The sequence below is a fragment of the Aptenodytes patagonicus genome, chromosome 22, assembly GCF_965638725.1.
Source record: "Aptenodytes patagonicus chromosome 22, bAptPat1.pri.cur, whole genome shotgun sequence".
NCBI classification, from domain to species: domain Eukaryota; kingdom Metazoa; phylum Chordata; class Aves; order Sphenisciformes; family Spheniscidae; genus Aptenodytes; species Aptenodytes patagonicus.
Window position 1 is genome coordinate 2,299,190 of NC_134970.1, and position 20,695 is coordinate 2,319,884.

At 49.5% G+C, this 20,695-nt stretch overlaps 2 protein-coding genes across 4 annotated transcripts; both read right to left on the reverse strand.

Annotated features, from left to right (window-relative positions):
- Positions 1-767: 767 nt before the first annotated feature.
- On the reverse strand, positions 768-7,302 carry LOC143170202 (membrane cofactor protein-like). Its single transcript, XM_076358290.1, has 8 exons — positions 7,201-7,302; positions 5,346-5,525; positions 4,662-4,841; positions 3,990-4,172; positions 3,231-3,419; positions 2,747-2,926; positions 2,022-2,221; positions 768-1,767 (listed from the first exon to the last, which is right to left on the reverse strand). The coding sequence occupies exons 1-8, from the start codon at positions 7,274-7,276 to the stop codon at positions 1,606-1,608; spliced, it is 1,350 nt and encodes a 449-aa protein (XP_076214405.1). The 5' UTR covers positions 7,277-7,302; the 3' UTR covers positions 768-1,605.
- A 509-nt stretch (positions 7,303-7,811) lies between these two features.
- On the reverse strand, positions 7,812-17,843 carry LOC143170200 (complement component receptor 1-like protein). Of its 3 annotated transcripts, none has more exons than XM_076358287.1 (14): positions 17,699-17,843; positions 16,385-16,543; positions 15,688-15,843; positions 15,041-15,140; positions 14,418-14,503; positions 13,774-13,986; positions 13,000-13,182; positions 12,248-12,436; positions 11,563-11,760; positions 10,361-10,543; positions 9,815-10,003; positions 9,270-9,449; positions 8,946-9,115; positions 7,812-8,744 (listed from the first exon to the last, which is right to left on the reverse strand). In XM_076358287.1, the coding sequence occupies exons 2-14, from the start codon at positions 16,470-16,472 to the stop codon at positions 8,586-8,588; spliced, it is 2,094 nt and encodes a 697-aa protein (XP_076214402.1). In that variant the 5' UTR covers positions 16,473-16,543; positions 17,699-17,843; the 3' UTR covers positions 7,812-8,585. The 3 variants fall into 3 exon arrangements, with proteins under 3 accessions (XP_076214402.1, XP_076214401.1, XP_076214403.1); XM_076358286.1 differs by having other exon boundaries at positions 15,688-15,879; positions 17,699-17,842; XM_076358288.1 differs by having other exon boundaries at positions 8,607-8,744; positions 8,946-9,021; positions 15,688-15,879.
- Between the last annotated feature and the right edge of the window lie 2,852 nt (positions 17,844-20,695).

Here is a 20,695-nt window from a genome sequence, read left to right on the forward strand (position 1 = left end):
CATTATCCTTTTTGTTTGTTAATTTTTTTCTTGATTGCCTGACTCATTTGTAATTAGGAATGGGTGTAAGTGAATACATCTGCGCACTGACTAATGGTCTGAAATATCCCGTCTGACAGCAGTCAAGACTACTCAGACACAGTCTTAGATACACATGGGATGTAACACCCAGTTCTTATTCATGCTTACGGGTTTCGAGCCTTGCACAGGGAGATAAGACACTTTCTGTCTGCAGTCCCAGGTCAGCACAACGTGGAGAAGAGCGAGGCGTCACACCAGGAGGGTGCAGCCCTGCTCTCCTTGTGGCACAGGGAGAACCAGGGTGGGTCTGAGAGTGCCTCTCATTGCAGATCTCCTCACCGGGACGTGGTGAAGCACAGGATACATTATCAAAGCATCTTTCTGTGTAAGGATGGGAGACGCCATCTCTTCCCTGGGTGTTGTGCTTTAGGCTCTAGTAACATTTAAAGCAACTCTAATAATTCATAGAAGCACGCATCTGGCAATGATATACTGCTGCAATTTGCTTGTGCAGGAGATGAGTGCTCCCCCTTCTCCCACTGAGCGCAGGCAGCAGCGCGCTGCTGCGCTGCACGGTGCCCTCAGCCCCGCGGCTGCCTGCCGTGCCGTGCCCACTGCGGCTCCCAGAGCGCCCCGAGGACCGACCCGGGCTGCCAGGGCTCGGCTCTCAATCAGAACCACCATTGTACCACACTGGAAATCTGCCTAATTTACAGGCAACGCGACAGATTACAAGACACCCATGGTTACACCTGCATCTTTATTGTAATCCTGAAGGGAAGGAGTAATTGCTGCATCACAGAGCTACATAAACCGATCATCGTTTATTAAGTAATAAGAACAATCTTTCCTGTCTGATTCTCGACACTTAAACTTACGACATCTATTCTTAGCATTTGCTTGCCGGAAATAGGGACACAGAAGATGACACCGCCACAGATATCTGTCGAGTACAGGGCTGGGCCAGAAACCTGTTGCCTGTTTTAAATCCAGGGATGAGGGAACGGAAGCCTTTACTAATGCACTTCTTATATGTAACTGCCCTAGATGTATAGAAATCACGAGCTAGATTAACAGGAAATCACGTAGTTAAACGCTCACTTCACTACTATTTCTAGGCAGAAGAAGTATGCTAATGCTATGACAGGCTGAGTTCGGTACGGGCAGAGGATGCGGCATTGCGCAAACCACTGGCTGGAAGATTACAGCAGAAGCACCTTCAGAGAGCCAGACACTCATCTCAGCTGGAAGTTTACTTCTGTGGACTTCAGTCCCCCTTCTCTCGGCTTAGCACAGTTTATGCAGTGACTCAAAGAACCTCAGTTTAATTTCTTTCTATGCTTCCTAAAATAAAATGTGAGACAACTCGTTTGTTCCATAGGGAATCAAGCTTGTCAGACTTAAGGAAAAGAGCAAAGACCCCTCTATGCTCTAGCATCTAGCATGGCAAAAGCAGTCTCCCATACATTGGTTATTTCTTCTCTGGCTATGTGCATGCAAGCATGAACTGTAAAGTCACTAAGAGCCTTCTTATAGATACTGTGACTACACGAACTGCATGTTCAAAGGTGATCGTTACAGGACTCACTTGTTCAAGTTTTCTAGTTCCACCTTTAGTTTTTTAATCTCCAGAAACAGTTTCTGTATTTCCAGCAGAGTTTTCAGTTCTGCTATAGGCACACCACATTCAAAGACTGTTTTAATATAATGAATCTCTTCGCACACATCAGCATCACCTTCTTTCTTCTGTTAAAAAGTAAAACAAAACAAACAAAACCCAGAAAAAAGCACGTAAGATTGGACTGCAGCAGATGGAGAGCCACCCACTCCTCAGCTCTGAGCCTGAACTTCTGTCCCGTTTGCCACGCGCTGCCCCAACGCAGTCTGCATCCCCCACTGGTACCATAAACCAAAAGCATTTAAGAAGTTCAAGCAGTTATTTTTTGTATTAGGAATCAGGCAGCATCCATCCAGGAACTCAGCCAGACTACGGTACTTACACACTTGGGCAGCGGTGTCCAGCTGCCATCAGGCAAGCACGTGGCTGTCCAAGAGTCTTCTGAAGACGTGTCTCCATCGTCTGAAAAGCGGTATCCACGAAGGCATTCAAAAGTAACAGTCGCATTTGTTTGGTACCACATTTTACCATCCGAAGTGCTTTTCAGCCTTCCGTTGGCCACTTGTGGTTGTGGACACAGAACTGAAAGGAAAACCCACAGCAGAAGGCAGCTCAGCAAGAGGGTCATCATTACGTAGGTAGAAAAAAAATCTACAAAGTTTGTGAAGACTGAGTCAGCACAGGCGAACTTAAATCTGTGGAGCTGTGAAACCAAACGTTAAAGCAAAGTTACTTCCCCAGGCCCTTCAGGAGGGAAGGGTGAAGGTCAGAACAGCCCCTGAGAGGCGTTAGGCATTTGCTGTTTTGTGACAATGTCTCAATCCAGGCATCCCTATGCAAGAGTCTGCAGATCGACATTTGCCAGTAAGAACGCGCACCGAAGAGAAAGTCAGTAACGATGGTGTCTCCTGACCTGTCTTAGAGCCTCCTTTATACAGGACTGTCAAGAAAAATTCAGCTATCGCCGGGTAAACATCAGCTGTTTCTTCTGCAAAAAGGGGAAGGCGCTAGGGGAGCCCCGAGGACAGACACAGCTACGCAATGCTGCACCCCAACCTCCCTGCACTGTCGCAGGGGCCGCTGGCTCGGCTCCCGGCTGGTACCCACCTGGCCGGCAGGTGGGCAGGGGAGGGTGCCAGGTGCCGTCGGCCAGGCACCGGCTCTCAGCATCGCCGTGCAGCACGAAGCCTTCGTCACAGGAGAACCGCACGGCCGCCCGGTAGGGAAAGGTGAACCTCTGCGGAGTCATCCTTCCCCTCTCGACCGTGGGCTTGGGGCACCGAACCACTGCGGGAAGAGAGGTGGGAGCGGTGGGTTTGGCTGCTGCCCTTCCCCAGGGACAACGGGGAACCAGGTCAGGCGGGGCAGAGCCGCTCTTCCTGACCGCCTGATGGCCATCAACGTAGGAGAATCAGTCTTCTATTTCCACATGGATCATCCCCAGTCCGGAGCCGTCAAGCCTGCAAAGCAGCCTGCAAAGGAAACCAGATCTCCCAGCAGCCCTGCTCACTTCTAATCCCGTTGCGCTGAGCACTAATGTTGCACCCAGGTCCTGGCTTCAGTCTGATCCCATACAGGAGAAACGACTCACCCCTGCACTCCGGGGCAGGTCCGCTCCACGCCAGGTTCACCCCATCATCAGAGGTGCAGTAGATGGAGTCGTTCCCAATGAGAGACAGACCCTCCACACAGCTGTACTTCACTTCTAAGCCATAGGGGAACTGCTCCGTTCTCAAGCCAGAGTGCTGCCCGTTGGTGATTTTTGGAGGGGGACCACAAACTACGAGAAAATAGAGAAAGGAAAAATTAAGATTTTCTTCATTCGGTCAGGGAGACAGAGAAGTGCAGGGAAGTAAAAGAGAAACCTGTTCTCGATGTTTATACTTAGGCTTGCTCTCCTCAAAGTCCTCCTCGCTTCTTGCCAGGTTCGGCCATGGCTCTGCCAGTGTTCCCAGACTGACTCAGCTAACCACCCTGGCACGGCATGGCCCCAGTACCTCAGCATGTGCCTCCATCCCCTCCCCTTCAGCCTTCCCTTATCCCCTCCTCTTTTCCATGAGAAATGATCCTGCTCATAAACGGGGTCAGGGAATTGCGAGTATCATAAACCCCTTGAACAGTCCTCTGAGAAATGGCTGCAAGTCCCATTACTCAACACATTTAATCAATTACAGTTTTGATAGAAGATGAGGATGTTAAAGCCATCTAATGCTGTGACTTGGACCCCTTCTCCTAACACCACCTTCTCCGAGAAGTGATGCTCAGGTTACGCGATTTTCTCGCTGCTGTTCCTACCCACTGCAGAGATGCAATTCCTGGCACCTGCCATGCTCACGCCGTTCATGCTCACCCTTGTCGCAGTACGGCACGGGGGGTCTCCACGTCCCGTCAGACCAGCACTGGATCCTCTGGCTGCCCCTCAGCACATAGCTGGGGTCACACTGAAATTCCACCTGGTGCCCAAAGGTGTATTCGTCTTTCCTGGGGCTGATCTCTCTCCCGTGGCGGATAGCCGGGCTGGGACACTGCACCTCTGAGGAACACCAGCATCAGAAAGAGCTTCCATGATTTGGGTCAGGAGGGGAGAGCAGGAGACATTTGCACGGGGGGCGTTTTCCCACAGTGGTGGCTCGCTGACCCAGAGAACCTGCCAGGCGGCCTGTTAACGCTGAGACGTCTCTAACCAGACCTGGCATGCTCGGGGATGGTAATTATGCAATAACAACCATTACTCTTGGAAGGCAGAATGATCTGAACCCTGTGATTAGCTATAAATTGTGCTGAGGGGATGATGTTACTCACTGCATCATTGTTTGAACAGCTAAATAATCAGCGTGAGTCGCAGCTATTTCTTTTCAGCCATGCTACCCTTTGAACAAAAAATTATTATTAGAGAGCGCCAAAGCACTGCTCAGTAAAGTCCTTATGGCACAGCACCACTAGCTGGTATCTGAAAACGATGTTATTTCCACATCATTAAATTGATGTTTTGTTGGCAAAGCAAAGGAAATGGCATACTTACTCTGGCAAAGCTTGGGGATTACGGACCATGTGAAATTTTTAAGACAAGTAGTTATTGGAGATACTTCGGGGAGCAAAGTGTATCCGGATCTGCAGAAATAGGTCACGGTTGTCCCAACTGGAAACTCGCGCTGAAGGTTTCGGTCCGCATGGTCGACGACAGGAGGGTAGGGACAGTGACCTGGTGCCAGAGCAGGGGACAGCACGGACCCTCAGAGCTGGGAGGTCTTCACCAGAGACCCACCGGGGACAAAGCTGAGCCCTGCCGTTGGGGGAACCCAGCCTGCCCCTCGGGCGAGAGTAGAAACCCCAGAAAGAAGCAAGGGACAGCAGCGACCCTGAGCATTGCCGTGGGGTATGGGGGGTGAACAGAAATGGAAAAAAATAATGGTGACAAATTCACCAAGTGGTGTGAATCTAATGAGAGCCTTTATTCCCGTGCGCTTTGCATCTCATTGGCTGTACCCTGCAGTAAGGTAGGACAGCCTAATCAGGACAGCCCTGCCGCGTTACCCAGGGGCGATGAAAGAGCAGAGGGGAATCCTGCCACCAAACGTCAGTACAGCTCGCTGTGGTTCCCATCCTCCAACCCCTCTCCTGCCAACACTGCACCAGCTTCTAGTGAAACACAAGCAGGCGATTACACGTGGGAGACAAAGTAAGAAGAAAAGAGATCTGTGCGTACCTAGGGTGCAGGCGGGCACCCGCGGATGCCATCTGCCGCTGCCCAGGCACCGCATGGTGGTGGTGGCACCCAGCGGGATGTAGCCGGCATCGCACTCGAGTGTGGCTACGCTGCCGTAGGTGAAGTTCTGTGCAGGTTTCAGCTGTCCGTGTGCGATAACTGGGATGGGACACTGAACCTCTGTGGATCACCAAACAAACAGGGCTTTTCAGGGGTATTCTTACTGGTTACAGCTACGGTGACCAACTGTCACTGCACCTCCGGCTGGTAAGAGAAGACAAATCAGTTTAACAAATGCAGCAATTGAGGCAGAGAGATGAGGGGTTAATAAGCGTGTTTGAGCAGCCATCATCAGCACGACTCCACAAGTGTAGCATTTCCATTGCACACAGTCAACCACTATTTCTGCCCTTTCCATATAGCACTTGCTCTAGCAGGTTGCAATACGACTCACCTGCGCACTCAGGGGTGGGGTGACTCCAGGGGGCTGGCACCCCACCTCCAGCTTTACAACAAACAAGAGGCTCTCCAACAACGGCGTAACCTCTATCGCGCATGTACATCACTGATGTCCCAACAAAAAACTTTTTCGACCAGCTACCGTATCTCCCATGAGAAATATTTTGGGGCTGGTCACAAACTATAACAACAGAGAAAACTAAACTAAAGACAGCTATAACTGGGATTTCCTCATGCCCTACAATAGATGCTGGCAGGTCACCAGGACACAGTGTGTCTCTTAAAATCATACCTGGTTCACACCCTGGTACAGCAGCATCCCAGGCGCCGTCACACCTGCACTGCACCTGGGCAGCGCTGGCGATGCTGCCTTTGATACCAATACCCATGGAAAGAGCGTCTCCATACTCGTACATGTCTTCCCCAGGCCCCAGGCTCAGGTATCAGCACCCCGTCGGTAACGTTTGGATTTGGAAAATGGACTGAGAAGCACCATGAATTTAAAAAAAAAAAAAAAAAAGGTTGTAAAGACAGTGCTGGCAGCCGGGGGGCAGCAGATGCCTCTGCAGGGAGGCGCGGGGCAGTGCTGTGCACACTAGAGCAGTGTCTCAAAAGGCCTGTTTTTAAAGGAACTGTCAACTTCCAGGCAGAAACTGAGTTATTTCCCTTCATAGAGACGTTAGTCAGCAAACCCCCACTTCTCCTGTACTGAAGCCAGCCTGCAGGATGCACGACAATTCACCAGATACCCTCAAGATGCCTACAGGCTGCCTCAGTGCTTAAGCACCAACCTTGGTATCAACCTGATAGCACTCAAATTGCTAACTATGACCCTTTTAATTAACTGGTAAAAACTATTACCTGTCTAATTGACTCTCCCCATCTTACCACCATCCGCATCTTTGATCCCTAGACCGTAGGGACACCCTCCAACCCTGGGAACAACTTCGCTACTGCACGGATGATCAAGGCAAAGGGCGATATACTCCCTGCGACACAAGTTCTGAACCCCAGACCAGGAGAAGTTCTGCAGACAAGAGACCTGGCCTGGGCTGTCCCAGGGACCAGCTCGTAGGCTCTGAGCCAGCTGCACTTAACACCAGTCCCGGGGGGGATCCGTACCCCAACATAAGACTTTTGTAAAGCATTGGGAATTTTGGGTGTCTCTTTGCAAGTATCTAGAGATGCAGCTAAAGAGGAGAAATGGGCAATTTAGCAGCAGCCACTGAGCTCAGATCATCCTTACAAGAACATCGGGCACAGAAAGAGGTTAGCAGTGACTTCAGGTAGAGGAAGGTTTCCTGCTGAATTTTACTAACCCGATCATTACATATTTGATCCATAAGCAAAGCTGAGCCACAGAAGCAAAGAAAACGAGCAGGGGAGCGACACTTACCAAGACTTCCAGCCAGCTGCAACACAAGCACCACCACTGCCAGGAGCTGCCCCGGCCAGCAGAGAAACACCCGCATGGTGCGGAGAGCTGCCGGACCAGCGCTGTGGGAAGGCGAGCGCCTCTCCCTGCCGAGAACGTACCAGGGAAGGGGAAGCAGCTGTGGGAAGTTGGGGACAGGCCAGACGAGCCACGTCGACACTGCCACCCCCCAGCCCTTCTGACCTGCCCAAGGTGAGGGCTGCCCTCCCTGAACTCTCCAGCAAGGATGCGCTGTGGGAGGGAACGCTGCTCTGCCTTCTTCCCCAGCGGGGACAGCGGCAATAAAGCTATTTTACAGCTAGAATTGCTCTGCAGCATCCTGGTCTCATTTCTGAAGCACAGGGAGCTGCTGATCGGTGCGCTGGGCAGTGCTGCACGTTCATTTTGCCTCTTTACCCTGGGGGCAGGCAGGGTGAGGGGGGACAGGCTGCTGTGCAAACCCCCCCCCCCCCGCACACCCCTGCGCTGCACTCAGGGAATAGCAGCCCTCTGTGCCTAATCAAGCAATGATTATTGAAGCACCTCTTTCCTTTACTATAGACAGGACAGAATTATTAAAAGCCAGACACCGCTGTCATTACAATTGTAACTTTATTATAATCTCGTGGTGAAGGAGTACAGGTCTGATCACAAGATGCGTGCTAACAGAGCGCTTCCCCTTTACTGGATGTTGCAGAAAAAATTCAGCCATTTCTTTCTTTACACTTTTACTTCCAACAACTGCTCTTGGTGCACAAAGATGCAGCGAGTGGCACTGCCGTGGCCTCAGATACGTCTGTCCTGCTTGGGAAGAAAACCTGGCATTTTTGTTTTGCTAGAAGACAGGCTTTGAAGTTTTCTTCATTGTGCCCACTCTGAAGGTCACAGCTAATTAGGCAGTTAAGTGCTGAATTAGCTTGCTGAATGCAACTTATATGAACAGAGTAGCAATGGGCTATACTGGACTGCAGCTGAAGAGGTGCAGCAGTTGCGGGGCAAGTGGGGGTTGGTGGCTCTTACCACGCTCATGCCTGTCTGCACGGCTTCCGCTCGGCTCCGACAAAAATTTACTTTCCGCCCAGTTCCTTTCTAACTGCGCACTTGTCAGTATAACAAACATATCTAAATGTAAAGCTTGAAAATGCATAAAGTGATGTACAAACCTAACCCAGTGAGCTCTAACAGAATGAGCCAGAAGGCGTCACTTTCTGGCTCCCCATACGACCAGATCTGTTCCTTGACCGATTGGTAAATTTTGTTCTGGCTACTTAAGTATTAGCACGAATTACGAAGTCATAAAAAATCCTCAGTCAGCATGATTATTCAACACACAAAGAGGACGGTTCTTAGGATACCACTGATGACCGTCAGCCGTATGCTGTGGGTTTTAGCAGCTCCTTTTCAAGTTTCTGGATCTCCAGGTACAGTTTCTGGACTTCCAGCAGAGTTTTCAGTTCTGTCAGAGGAACTCTACATGGGAAAGTTTCCCTATATCGAAGAATCTTCTCACATGCATCATGCTTTTTCTTTAAAAGAACCAAAACAAAGACAGAGGGCGTGAGACTCCGCTGCAGGGACTTATGTGCTGAGCATCCCCCTCCTACTGCAGCCCCTCAGTCAGGCCAGCCCTATTGTACTGAAACAAACACACTCATGAAGTTGGACCAGTGCTATTCTAGGCTATAAATGGGGCAAGATACAAAGCCTGGGCAGATGGTGGTACTTACACATGTGGGCGGTGGTATCCAAGTGCCCTTAGCTGAGCAGATACTTTCTGAACTTGCTGATCGACGGCCATCACGTCTGCAGTAGAACGACAGAGTTTCATTCACCTGGTACCATAATTTTAATGGGTAAACCATTAGGTCCTCCTGTCCCGAGGGTCGGGGACACTGAACTGAAAGGAAAACGCATGCCAAAAAATAATGTAATGGGAGGAGACTGAGGAGAAAACTCCCTGCAAATTCCACCTCTTGCTGGTGATTCACAGGAGCAGCACCCCTGGCCTGTACAAACCAGCTGCGGGGCATCTGCCCGGGCCTGGTACCCACCTGGCCGGCAGGTGGGCAGGGGAGGGTGCCAGGTGCCGTCGGCCAGGCACCGGCTCTCAGCATCGCCGTGCAGCATGAAGCCTTCGTCACAGGAGAACCGCACGGCCACCCCGTAGGGAAAGGTGAACCTCTGCGGAGTCATCCTTCCCCTCTCGACCGTGGGCTTGGGGCACCGAACCACTGCGGGAAGAGAGGTGGGAGCGGTGGGTTTGGCTGCTGCCCTTCCCCAGGGACAACGGGGAACCAGGTCAGGCGGGGCAGAGCCGCTCTTCCTGATGCCCTCTGCATCAGTTTCATACTCAAACACAAGAATTGATCCTCAGCTGCCTGCAGCAGCCCCCAGTGAGACCCTGCCAGTCCCTGGTGTTACTGAACAGCTCGTGGTGCCGAGCCCTTCGCACAGGAGCCAGAGGAGCCGCACGGTCATTAAGCTGCTCTGGGTTTGGAGCTCTCGGCCCAGGGTGTGTAACAGGGCTGGGGCTTAGCCCCAGCATCGCACCCAGGTCCTGGCTTCAGTCTGATCCCATACAGGAGAAACGACTCACCCCTGCACTCCGGGGCAGGTCCGCTCCACGCCAGGTTCACCCCATCGTCGGAGGTGCAGTAGATGGTGGCGTCCCCAATGAGGGACAGACCCTCCGCACAGCTGTACGTCACCTCTGCGCCATAGGGGAACTGCTCCGTTCTCAAGCCAGAGTGCTGCCCGTTGGTGGTTTGTGGAGGGGGGTCACAGACTATGAAATAAAGGGAATTGATAAGAAAAGAAATGCACGATTATCATATTCAGGTGATAATCAAAATCACCTCTGGGAAATCAGCACAAGAGTTAACTTCATGTTTGTAGTGCGGCAAATTCACATGAAGTTGCTGCCTGGCTTCTTGCCTCTTACACCAGCTCAAGGCTCCCACTTCTCGCTCACCTCCCACGTGGGTCACATCTCCAGGGAGAAGACACCTCAACACTTCCAGCCCATGAGCCGGTGATCATCATCCCGTTCCCCAGAAGCAGATGCTGAAGGCAGGTTACCTACTGACTGCTGTTTCTGAATACCGATGCACAAGATTTCTTCTCAGCACCACATTACACATACCTTTATCACAAAATGGTAACGGGGGAGCCCAGCTCACATCAGCCTGACACTCGGTCGAGTCCTGGCCCCTGAGGACATAGCCCGAATCACACGCCAGCCTCAGTCGGGTCCCAACTCTGTAGTCATTTTTGCTTTTAAAAATCTCTCTTCCATGAGCAGTATCTGGCTTTGGGCAACGACGTTCTAGAAACAACGGAAAATAAAGGATGTCATGTATTTTCAGAAAGAACTCCAGTGAAGATGCTTTCTATGGAGAAGACAGTTAGCAAGAAGATCTGAACCCTGGAAAAAAAAGGTGACTGTCACACAGATGCAGGTCTCAACGTTTCCTTTGTAACTCTAAAGGAGTTTCTGCTTCTACAGTCAGATTTTTCAGAGGCTGTTGGGAAAGGCACATGCTGAAGAGCTGTGCCTGACCAAGCCTCCCCTCGGGGCTCTCGGCACCACACACCGTTATTATCCCAGGGGCTGCAGGCCCTGCTTTCCCACTGAGCTGCACTCGTGAGGTTGCTGAGCACCTCACGGGCAGTGTTAGGGCCAGGACAAGGAATCGTCTATGCTCTAATGCTGGCTGCTCTGTGAGGTGGAGCAGGCTCTTTCCTCCTGGCAAGGTTTTCCTGAGCTTTTGGGCTCAGGCCACTTTCAGTAGCTTGCTGATATTGCTATGGTGCCCCATCGCTAGGTTATTAGTTTCAGCAGTGTCAGTTATTTATGTTGTTGCGTTTCCCCTTTCAGAAGAAAATGCATTGAGAACATCCTCTGCTCCCAAGCCTCGTATCAGCAAACCAGCCCAGCTGTTGTCCAAAGCACAAACCACATCCCCTTCCAGCTGGGTAAGTGTCTTCCAGGCTTCTTAGGAACCTCCTAAGCCTACCAACACCCAGCCCTTCGCATCCCACCTCCCCAGACACTAGCTCAGCCCCCTGCCAAACCCCCGTACTTTTTCCACAGCAATCCCCAGGCAATATACTGATCCATCTGGATCTTTTGCTGCCTATTTCTTCCAAGTTAACACAGGAGGACTAGATCTGGGGATACATGGCAGTGGGGCAAAATTCTCCTTGGCTACTACTACCATCATCTAAGGCCACATGTAGATTTTTCAGCGAATGTCAGCAGACAACTGCGCTGTACAGAGTGACCCAAACCTTTGCAGTCAAAAGTAGTCGCCAAGTCAACAAGCTTCACCAACCCTCACCTACCTGGAGTACACTCCGGTACCGCTGGATCCCATCTACCATCACTTGAACACCGAAGCACAATGTTATTGCTATGACCTTTGAAAGCGTAGCCATCATCACACGTAACTTCCAGCCTGTCTCCGTACACATAATGGTCTTTAGCTTCCCACACATTTAAGGGCTTTCCATGGCTGACATCTGGATTTGGGCAACGAATTCCTGAGAAATGCCAAACATTAGCAAGTGTGAAACCACGGCAAAGCCATCTGGATGACAGCAGATTTGTTGTAAACAGAAGGATGAATGCTTTGTAAAGCAAAGACACAACACAACGCTAAATCTGCCCCAGCACCATCCCCGGGCACTCCTGGGGGACGGGGTGTTTGCAAGGGACTCTGCAACCGCAACCTCCCCTTGGATGGAGCAAGGTGCCCTCGACACTGCAATGACTTTTTCCACAGGTTCAAGGGACTAGAAAGCATAGCTGGTAAATAAAGCAGCGAAAACCCTGTGGCTGGGGACCAAATCAAGGGAGTTCAAGAGTCACAGCAAAGACCAGAGACACGCCAAGCTGGGCACCTGGAGCATCCCCCCTCTCTCCCTCACCCTGCGATCTGCACAACAGCAGACCACGCACAGTTTCTTCATTCGGTAATAATTTTGCCAGATCACGAGGGTAAGTAAGCCAAAAGGAACGTACACTTACTTTCACAAGGAGGTGGGGTTTCGGTCCACGTAAAATCCGGCAGACACTTAATGTGCCGCGTGGTTTCTTCCGGGCTGAACTGGTGGCCCTCCCTGCACTCGTAGGTCACGACAGTCTCCACAGGAAACAAATTGCCAGCAAGTTTTGCTTTAACAGCATTATGTACATCTGGAGGGTTGTCACAGCTACCTAGGAAAGAAATTCCAGTTTAAGGACATTGCCAGTGATAAATCAGTGAGGCCCATAATGGTACGTAACATAACAGAGAGAACTTGGGGAAAAATCGTGGGCTCACATTGTTCTTTCTGAGATGCACTTAATCGTCCGAGTTCAGTAATGCTAAAGAGTGAGTGCAAAGGAGACAAATGAAAACACATGAATAATTTCAGCCTGCATGGTAATTTTCACTGTTATAACAAGATGTAATTTTTAATAAAGTTTATACTATCTGAGGCTTTACCAACAAACTTTAAAAATATTAAGTATACTAAGGTTAATTTAGTCCCTTTGAATTCTACTGAGAAATGCTCACCAGCTTGAATGGGACAAGGCTTTAGTCTCTATGGCCCAAAGTCATAAATTCCTGAAGTCACCTTAGCGCTACAGAGATTAGCCAAAAAAAAAAAAAAATCCAAAAAGTTAAGTCTTGGAGCCATCACTTTCAGGACCTAACGCTCTCTTAGGTGGGTGGGAACTTCACTGAAGCAAAGCTGCTGGGCCAGGTGGAGCAGCCCTCGGTCCACCACACTTACTGAGCTGACAGAGCGGCAGCGGAGGGTCCCAAAGGCCGTTCTCTTTGCACGTGGACGCATCGCTGCCGTTCATGGTGTAGCGGAAGTTGCAGTCGAACATGACGGTGTCTCTGTAGGTGTACGCAGCCCGGTACCCGCTCAGCAGCTTCCCGTTCTTCACGCTCGGATTCTCACAGTTAATCACTGCGTCAGGGAAACGCCACCACTTAGGAAATCGGCAGTTATGCTCAAGAGGGGAGATGAGGGTATTAAAAACAGTCTCGTAGCATAAGATGCGTTCACCAAAAAGGCTGAAAATGGACATGACAAGGTAGCAGGCTGATGTGATATTTTTGAACTCCGTATTACAGCATTTTTTAATTTCATACTTTTTATTAAGGCAAAGCGTAAAAAGAACATAGGAAAGGCAGCAGGTATCGCAGCAGCTTTCCGAATTCTTTGCAGGCATTATATTTTACACAGGCCGGCAGGCAAGATGCATCATCTGGTTTGCAAACGCTAATGAAAATCCCACTCCCATGTCCCCTGCTGACTTGGTGACCGTAAGCAGTCACGGTCCCTGCGATGGGAGATCCGTTACTGCTACCAAACTCGGAGCGTCTCACCTGCAAGAGGTGATTCCAGCAACATAAAGGAGAGAGACGGCTCCAAGGAAGAAAACAGCTTTAGCAGACCAGGCAGGAGGCAGCGGAGAAGGGGCTACGGCTGGTGCTGCTGCAGTGCCCCGGTGAGCTTGCAAGCGCGCGCCTCACCTCCCGCATGGGAGCAGCTCACCTTTGCACTCCGGGGCTGGCTTGCTCCAGACACCATTTATGTTATCTGTGGTTGTACAGAAAATAGAGGCATCTCCCACCAGCGAGAAAGGTCTCTCTCCCCTTTGGACGGTGTGGCACCAGTAAGTGACAGATACTCCATATTCAAAGAGCTCTTTGTCAGCTCCGCTGTGCTCTCCATTAGCTATTTTTGGAGGGGGGGAACACGGTATTGCTGGGGAGGGAGGGGGGAGAAATGGTAGAGGGAGGGAAGAACAAGAAAGAAAGAACGAACTTAATTTGTTTTGAACCAAAGGTCTGGTAAGGAAAACAAAATAAAATTGAAACACGAGGTGCCAGAAGGGTCAGAAATTAAGGGCAGGTCTCAAGGGAGTTGCCCACCAGCCCACAGGCAGCAGAGCTCCGACCCAGGCGACGAGTGGTTTGGGGATATACCACAGTCTTACATGCAGCTGCCTTACTCCCAGACAGTGAATAATTTTTTTTTGTGCAGGATGATGCAGGAAGAAAAACACAAAGACAAAATGTCTTTCCAGACTCCACCATGCACCGAACTGCTGAAGTCCTCAGCAGGGCAACGCGACTGCTTCTTTATCCATCCCCAGTAACATTTAAGCAGTAGATCAATTAAGAAACCCTACTTACGCTCACAGATGGGAATATCTCTGTCCCATGTAACAACACCATTTTTAATCACACATTGAATTTGAGAATTTCCAACCAGTCTGTACCTGTGTGAAATAGGGGAGAGGGGATTACTTGACATACTCAATTTTGATGTATTACCTATAACGTCCATCAGGATGGTTTCGGCTTATCATAATTACAGCTGATCAGAAATTTGCCGTCAATGTCATTTTTCAATGACACGCTGGCTTTTGACAAAAGCATTTTTAAAATAAAAAATTTACATGGTTTCTAAGGAAAAAACGTCTACTTTATCAGCCAGCTGTAGCTACCACTACAGCTCCGAGTTCAGTATTGATGTCTTTTCTTCAAAAAGATACTGAAACATTGGAAATGGTTTAAGAAGGGGCCAGGAGAGTGAACATGAGTTTGGGAAAAACTGCCTCAAAGTACAAGATTAAGAAAACTCAGTCAGTCTTAAAGCTCTCAAAGGAAAGCTTCAAAAAGATATTTCAGTCACAGTCTGCAATTACCTACACTAGTAAGGCTTCTGACTGCACAGGCTTTAATCTAGAGGGAAAAGACTTCAGAAAAATCGCTGGGGAAGAAGAGGACCCGTGCCCTGAGTCCTCCTGGCTTACCCAGTGTTGCAGATGAAGTTCACGGATGAACCAAAACTGAAGTTTTCTGCTAGCATGAGTCTGCCGTTGTCCGGCTCGCCAGGGTAGATGCAGTGCTTTGCTGGGGAACAACAGGACTGGAGTTAGTTCTTATTTCAGTTTCTTGAAGAATTGGGGAAAATGCAGCAGGAAAGCAGAAGACTCCTCCAATACTGAGTAAGGGGATGGACCAGAGACCTCCAGATTTCCCCTCCAACCCTAAATTATTCCATGATTCACGACGCTGTTAAGACTTGCATCATGACCTGCAGCCAGCCTCTGCAGTCTAAGTGGGGTTTTGCAGTAACTCTGGCAAGCGCGACAGCGTTTCTCCACAGCTAAAGGATTCTCCTACTGCAAGTTTGAAATACTTTTTTTGAACCAAGAGTTACAAAGTGCCTGAGCAGAAGAACATCCTTTGAATCAGCAATCAAACACAGCCAGCATGAAAGCAGATTTCAGCTGTTGCCATCATTACCAGTACTTAGCAGAATACAACTGGTGCTTCATGTCAGGTCACTCATCTCCCACCATCCCGTGAGGTCACTTCGGATACTGCTCCAACAAAACGAGCAGATAGCATCAGTGAATAAAAAACAAAATCAAAAGTCAATCCAAAATATACTCACGTATACAGATCTCCCATGATCCCTGCCACTTATTGTCCTCTCCACAAAGCAACCTGTTCTGGACGTGAACATTTCTCGTGTAACCTGGACGACAGACGTATTCCACCGTTGTCTTATAGGAGAATCTGGTAAGGTGACGGTATTGCTCTTTGAGTTCTGCAGATGCGAGATGGGGCGGAACATTGCAGGCACCTACCGACAGAAACTCCATCAGAAAGATGCTGGGAGGAAAAGCAGTGGGAGTTCAGGCCTGGATTTACTCTGAAGGTCCAGGCGAGGACACTTTGGTGGCCTTAAAGCTAGAAGCAAAGAGGAGAAGCGCAGTCTGTGACTGGGGATGGCTGAGGCTGGCAGGGACAGGGGAGGAGCATCACCCCACAAGATCCTGGTCACTTCTCACACCTCATCCAGCGGTTTCAAAGGCTGGTCACAAAGTCCAGATTAACCGTTTCCTCTCCCCAGTTAGTATAAATCACCGCACCTTTTTCAGCTGGAGTAATTCTATGGCCATTTTACACAGCAAGGAAGAAAAAGGCAAAGGAAGATGGATTCTGATCACAAAGATTTACAATATTCTTGAAATGCAAAGGCAACGAGGAAAAGAGAAGGATCCAAGTCTTGTGAACCCCAGCAGAAGGTTTTCCTTTGAGGGATCTTAGTTTACCCCGATAGACTCACTCTCCTCATATTCACTTACTCTGGACAGCCACAACAAGAGCAGCGGCGAGGAATAACCCAAGGACAGCAGTGCGATCCCTCTGCTTCCCCAGCTCCAAAGCTGGCATCTTTCTTTATTCCAGCCTCCCTGTCTGGAGATCCCACAGAAGTTATCACGTTCTTTTTCTAGGCCAAGTATCTGTAAAAATAGCAGGGGGCATTTACACTCAGGATAAACATAGCTCATGCGGACAGGTCTCATTTCTCCATCCCTAAACAGTTCCTACAGTCGTGGCTGGGGACCAGAAGCTGCAGGAGCTATTGCAATACTCTGCAACAGAGCGGAGCAGCTCCCCTCCAGCCGACGGGACCAAGACTCAGCGTGGAGGAGCTGGGCTGCTGGGACAGAGCTGGATTTGGCTGAGGAAGGCTGGCTCCAGCAGACCAGACCCAGAGACATCAAAATACAACATAAACAGGACAGCCGATTGTAGATGTTAAGCAATTCCCATAGATTTTATTCCACTAGTCTCATTTATTTACATTTTTGAGAATGCAGCTTTCGATTAAAATTTAAAAATAAAATAAAAAAAAAAAGGAAAAAAGAAAGACTAACAGCTCCACTCAAACCATAACATAAATACTTTGTAGCTTGTCAGGTTTGACTTAAAAACACTACATTGCCAACAGTGTTCTTCCCAGCCAACCAGCCAAATTAATACCTGCAGGGCCATGAGTTTATCTATGCCTTATGGAAAAAGTCCCCTGAAACTTATCTTACAGGTAAAATGTTTTGTTTTAGTAATAAGTCTCTTGGAAGCAAATTCATAGTCAGATGAAATCATGCCAGAGTCAATACAGTCCCCTAACAATAAATTATATGCAGAGAGAGAGAGAAGTATCTAACCAGAAAGATACAATGGTTTTGTGCAAATAACATCAACTGGAGTAAAGCTATAAAGCATACAAGTCATTCAGGAGACGGAATTGCTTTACAAAATGGAATTTAAGTGCAATTTGGACTAACCTAGCACCCCTAGAGATCAGCAAGAGTCCTCTCCGACTTTGTTATCCAGGATCATCGTTTATGAGCCTAAACCCTCCCAATGTTACGTACGCTCCAAGTGCCTACCTTCCTCCTGGAAACGAGAGTCTTTCTTGATGCTTTCTGCCCTAAACTTAACACTTCTTGTGGCCGTTTCATTCCTCTAGCTTTCCTTCAATCCTTCTTACAGCTCTTGGTTTAATTTGATTTAATTTACTAATCTTTGCACCTGCTAGAGTTGCAAGAAAGCCCCAATCCAGTTCCCAAGAGCAACATCGCCTAAAGCTGTATTGCTTGAAATTGTCTTACCTGGAGGTCTTGCAGCAGGAGATGGAGAGACCCGGCATGTTCGGCTCTCACAAGGCAAAGTGATGACTGTCCTCGTCCAGTCTCCCCGGCTCCAGGGACCACCGCACTAAAGGAGGAGTTACGATACGCCTACACACTCAGATATGGCTCCATGCAGAAAAGTTTGAATTCTGCAGGGTTGTGCCAGTTGGCCCATAAATCATTAACTCCTCCTCTGAGCAAGAAGGAAGTAGTTTATTCAACCCACAAAGCGAAACACTAGAAAACTGAAATGCAACCCAAGCAGATGTTGAAATTGTTTGTTTTACTGTGTGGAACTGCCAACACTTCGCTGAAATGATCCTTTCTGAGCAGGACGCTGCCCGTTCCACCGTGCAGCAACGGCACCTGGCCAGTGCCGGTCCCCACGCGATGCCCAGGGACCTCAGGCACGCTATGGTGGCCTCCTCAAGAGGACCGTTTCACCCCAGGGCCTGTCAACCACAAGCTCATCTCTTCTAGACCTCAAAAGCCTATGGCCAGCATTCAAAATATGGTTTCTGCAACCAGCTCCACCTAATCCCATTAGAGCAACACCAGCTGGAGCTCAGCAGCACAAGAGGTCCCAGGGAGCATCGCTCAGAGCTGAACACTCAAGGTCCATGATGGAAACGCAGCTGCCTTTCATCTCATTGAAAGCTGTTCCCAAATCCGGCTGCCACTCGTAGGTCATCTTCCAGTAACAAGAGTTTCGGCAGCAGTTGTAACCATTCACTCCTTTTGCACTTTGGCTGCACAGTTCCATCCAGGCTTGAATTGCCATCAAGAACCTGGCAATGGCCTTTTTACCCTGGGTTGTGCTTCTCACAGGTATTGCTTTGTTCTGCCAAATCTGAGGGTTTTTTGCCAGAAATATTTACCACGTCCCTACATTGAGTGGGATGTATTACCTTTCTGAAATGCACCTGAGTCCATGCCAAAACGCAGTAAAACAGATTTAGTTCTTGCTCTGTAAAACACGGCAAAAGGCTGCCTGCCCTCGCCCCACGAGCAGGGGCTTGGCTCACAACAGGCCCCTCGTCACTCCTGAGCAGGCACTGACCTCCACTTCATATTTACAAGAATCCAGTTAATCACAGACACAAACATAGGCTTTCTAGATTTATTTTTTTCCAGATGACTCAGAATAAGCCGATTTGTGTGCCGAAAAATCAGCAGTTTCCCCACAGGCAGCCAGGAGGTTATTTAGCATCTGTGCAGGGTGCTCATGGCCACGAGCATCAGCCAGGGCACAGCCACACCAAAAGCTGTCTCCTGCTCTGACGGCTGCTAAACACCCCTAAGACCTCCTCAACCTGCAGTTTGCAGCAGGATAAACAGGATAAAAGGGATTTTCCTTGACCACATCCAAGGTCGCTTCTGTTCAAGCTGTGGTTGGCGAGTCCCTTTGGGACCAGCTGGTTTCCAGCTGCAGATGCTGGAAATCACAAGTTAAGAGACACACCAGTTGCTTCTCTTGACTTCCACCCCTGCCCCCAGAAAAAGATATGTGCTTTAAAATAAGTGTTCCTACCCTAACAGCTCCACAGGAAACCTGAAAATCCAAATTCCAATAGCTCCAACAAAAACACCCTTAAAACCAATGAGGGAAGGGAATGGCAGCAGTAGCTCTGGGGTGCAGCATTCACCATTTCCAGCCCAACTCCCAAAAGCCGGGGACACCTGCCCTCCCCTGCAGACCCTCTTCCTCCAAACGCTTTCCACAGACTCCCCTGAATTCACCATTATCTCACAAAACCAGCACACAACAGATGGTTATAGCAAACAACAACGGAAAGTAACAGAGGAAACTAGATCTATTTTTTTTTTTAAAATCTCTTTATTGTAAATAAATGCTCACGGGATATTTATGCTCAAGTGCACAGAGTACACAACATACAGCACAAGTTTACATATGTTGCTTTTTTTTTTAAACCTAAAAAAACATTAGAAAGCAGTAACATAGCAAAATTGCAAGTAGACATGTAACATCCATCTCAGTAAACACTAAATGGAGAGATGCAGTTTGCAAACAGCATTCAGAGAGACAGAGGAGCAGCGGGAGAGGTGGAGGTGGCACCAGCAGCGCTCGCCCAGCACCCTTCAGAGGAGCACGGGTGGGAGTTTGGGACATAACGCCGGGGCAGGCGGTTTCTGGAAGCGCTGGCGGCGATGCCTCTCCTCCCAAGGCTGCTCCTCAGCCCTGTGGCAGCTGGGCTGGGCTTCCCCGTCACCCACCGCCAAGCTGCCGGGAAGGGGACGCCTTAGAGAGGTGGCAGCTCTAACGTCACAGCCAGCGTACACAAACTCAAGCTACCCAACCTGGTTTTAAGCCCTTTCCCTCATTTTCCAATTTTCCCCATCGCTGGCAGCAGAGACGGAACAGATTTTGCCTGAGCGATCATTTTTCTCTAAAACAACCCATAACGCTGATGGGCCAGCCAGCCCCCGGACCGCGGCTCAGGGACAGCGATATGCAGGTCCCATGGGTGGCCCTGCCACTGCTCCCTGAAGGTGACAGCAGGCACCGCCACCTCTGTGCTAGAAACAGATAGATGGAAAGTCAGGGAAATACAGAGAAACCCCCACTTCGTGGTGCAATGCTCACGAAGGCACCAAGCCCACTTCCACGCCTCCAAATTCACCACCTCGCCCAGCCCAAGACACCAGCTCCGGTATGACTGACAGCACAAGCCTCTGCTAATCCTCAGTTCAGGTACGATGTGCAATCATTGTTTATTCTGGGGTATTTGCACGCACGGTGCCAAAGAAATCAGGTGATTTCAAGGAAATACCTGGCACAGGGACCTGTCAGCCCATCTGGGGCTGGGAAGATGCGTGGGCTTGTTGACATCACCCCAGCCCGGCCACCCGCAAGAGCTTGGGGCTCAGCAGGACCCCAGGACCTGTCATGACAGGTACGATTCACCCACACAGCAACAATGACGATCGCAAATCTGCTGCTGCTCTGCTCTAGAC

Coding starts and splice junctions, on each gene's coding strand:
- LOC143170202 (XM_076358290.1), bottom strand. CDS start 7,276: ATGCGGGTGTTTCTCTGCTGGCCGGGGCAGCTCCTGGCAGTGGTGGTG. Junction 2,222..2,746: donor CCTGCCCACCTGCCGGCCAG/GTGGGTACCAGC, acceptor TTTTCCTTTCAG/TTCTGTGTCCACAACCACAA. Junction 1,768..2,021: donor GGACACCGCTGCCCAAGTGT/GTAAGTACCGTA, acceptor ACTTTTTAACAG/AAGAAAGAAGGTGATGCTGA.
- LOC143170200 (XM_076358286.1), bottom strand. CDS start 16,472: ATGCCAGCTTTGGAGCTGGGGAAGCAGAGGGATCGCACTGCTGTCCTT. Junction 10,544..11,562: donor GGTACCGGAGTGTACTCCAG/GTAGGTGAGGGT, acceptor CGTTGTTTCTAG/AACGTCGTTGCCCAAAGCCA. Junction 9,450..9,814: donor ACCTGCCCCGGAGTGCAGGG/GTGAGTCGTTTC, acceptor CTCTTCCCGCAG/TGGTTCGGTGCCCCAAGCCC.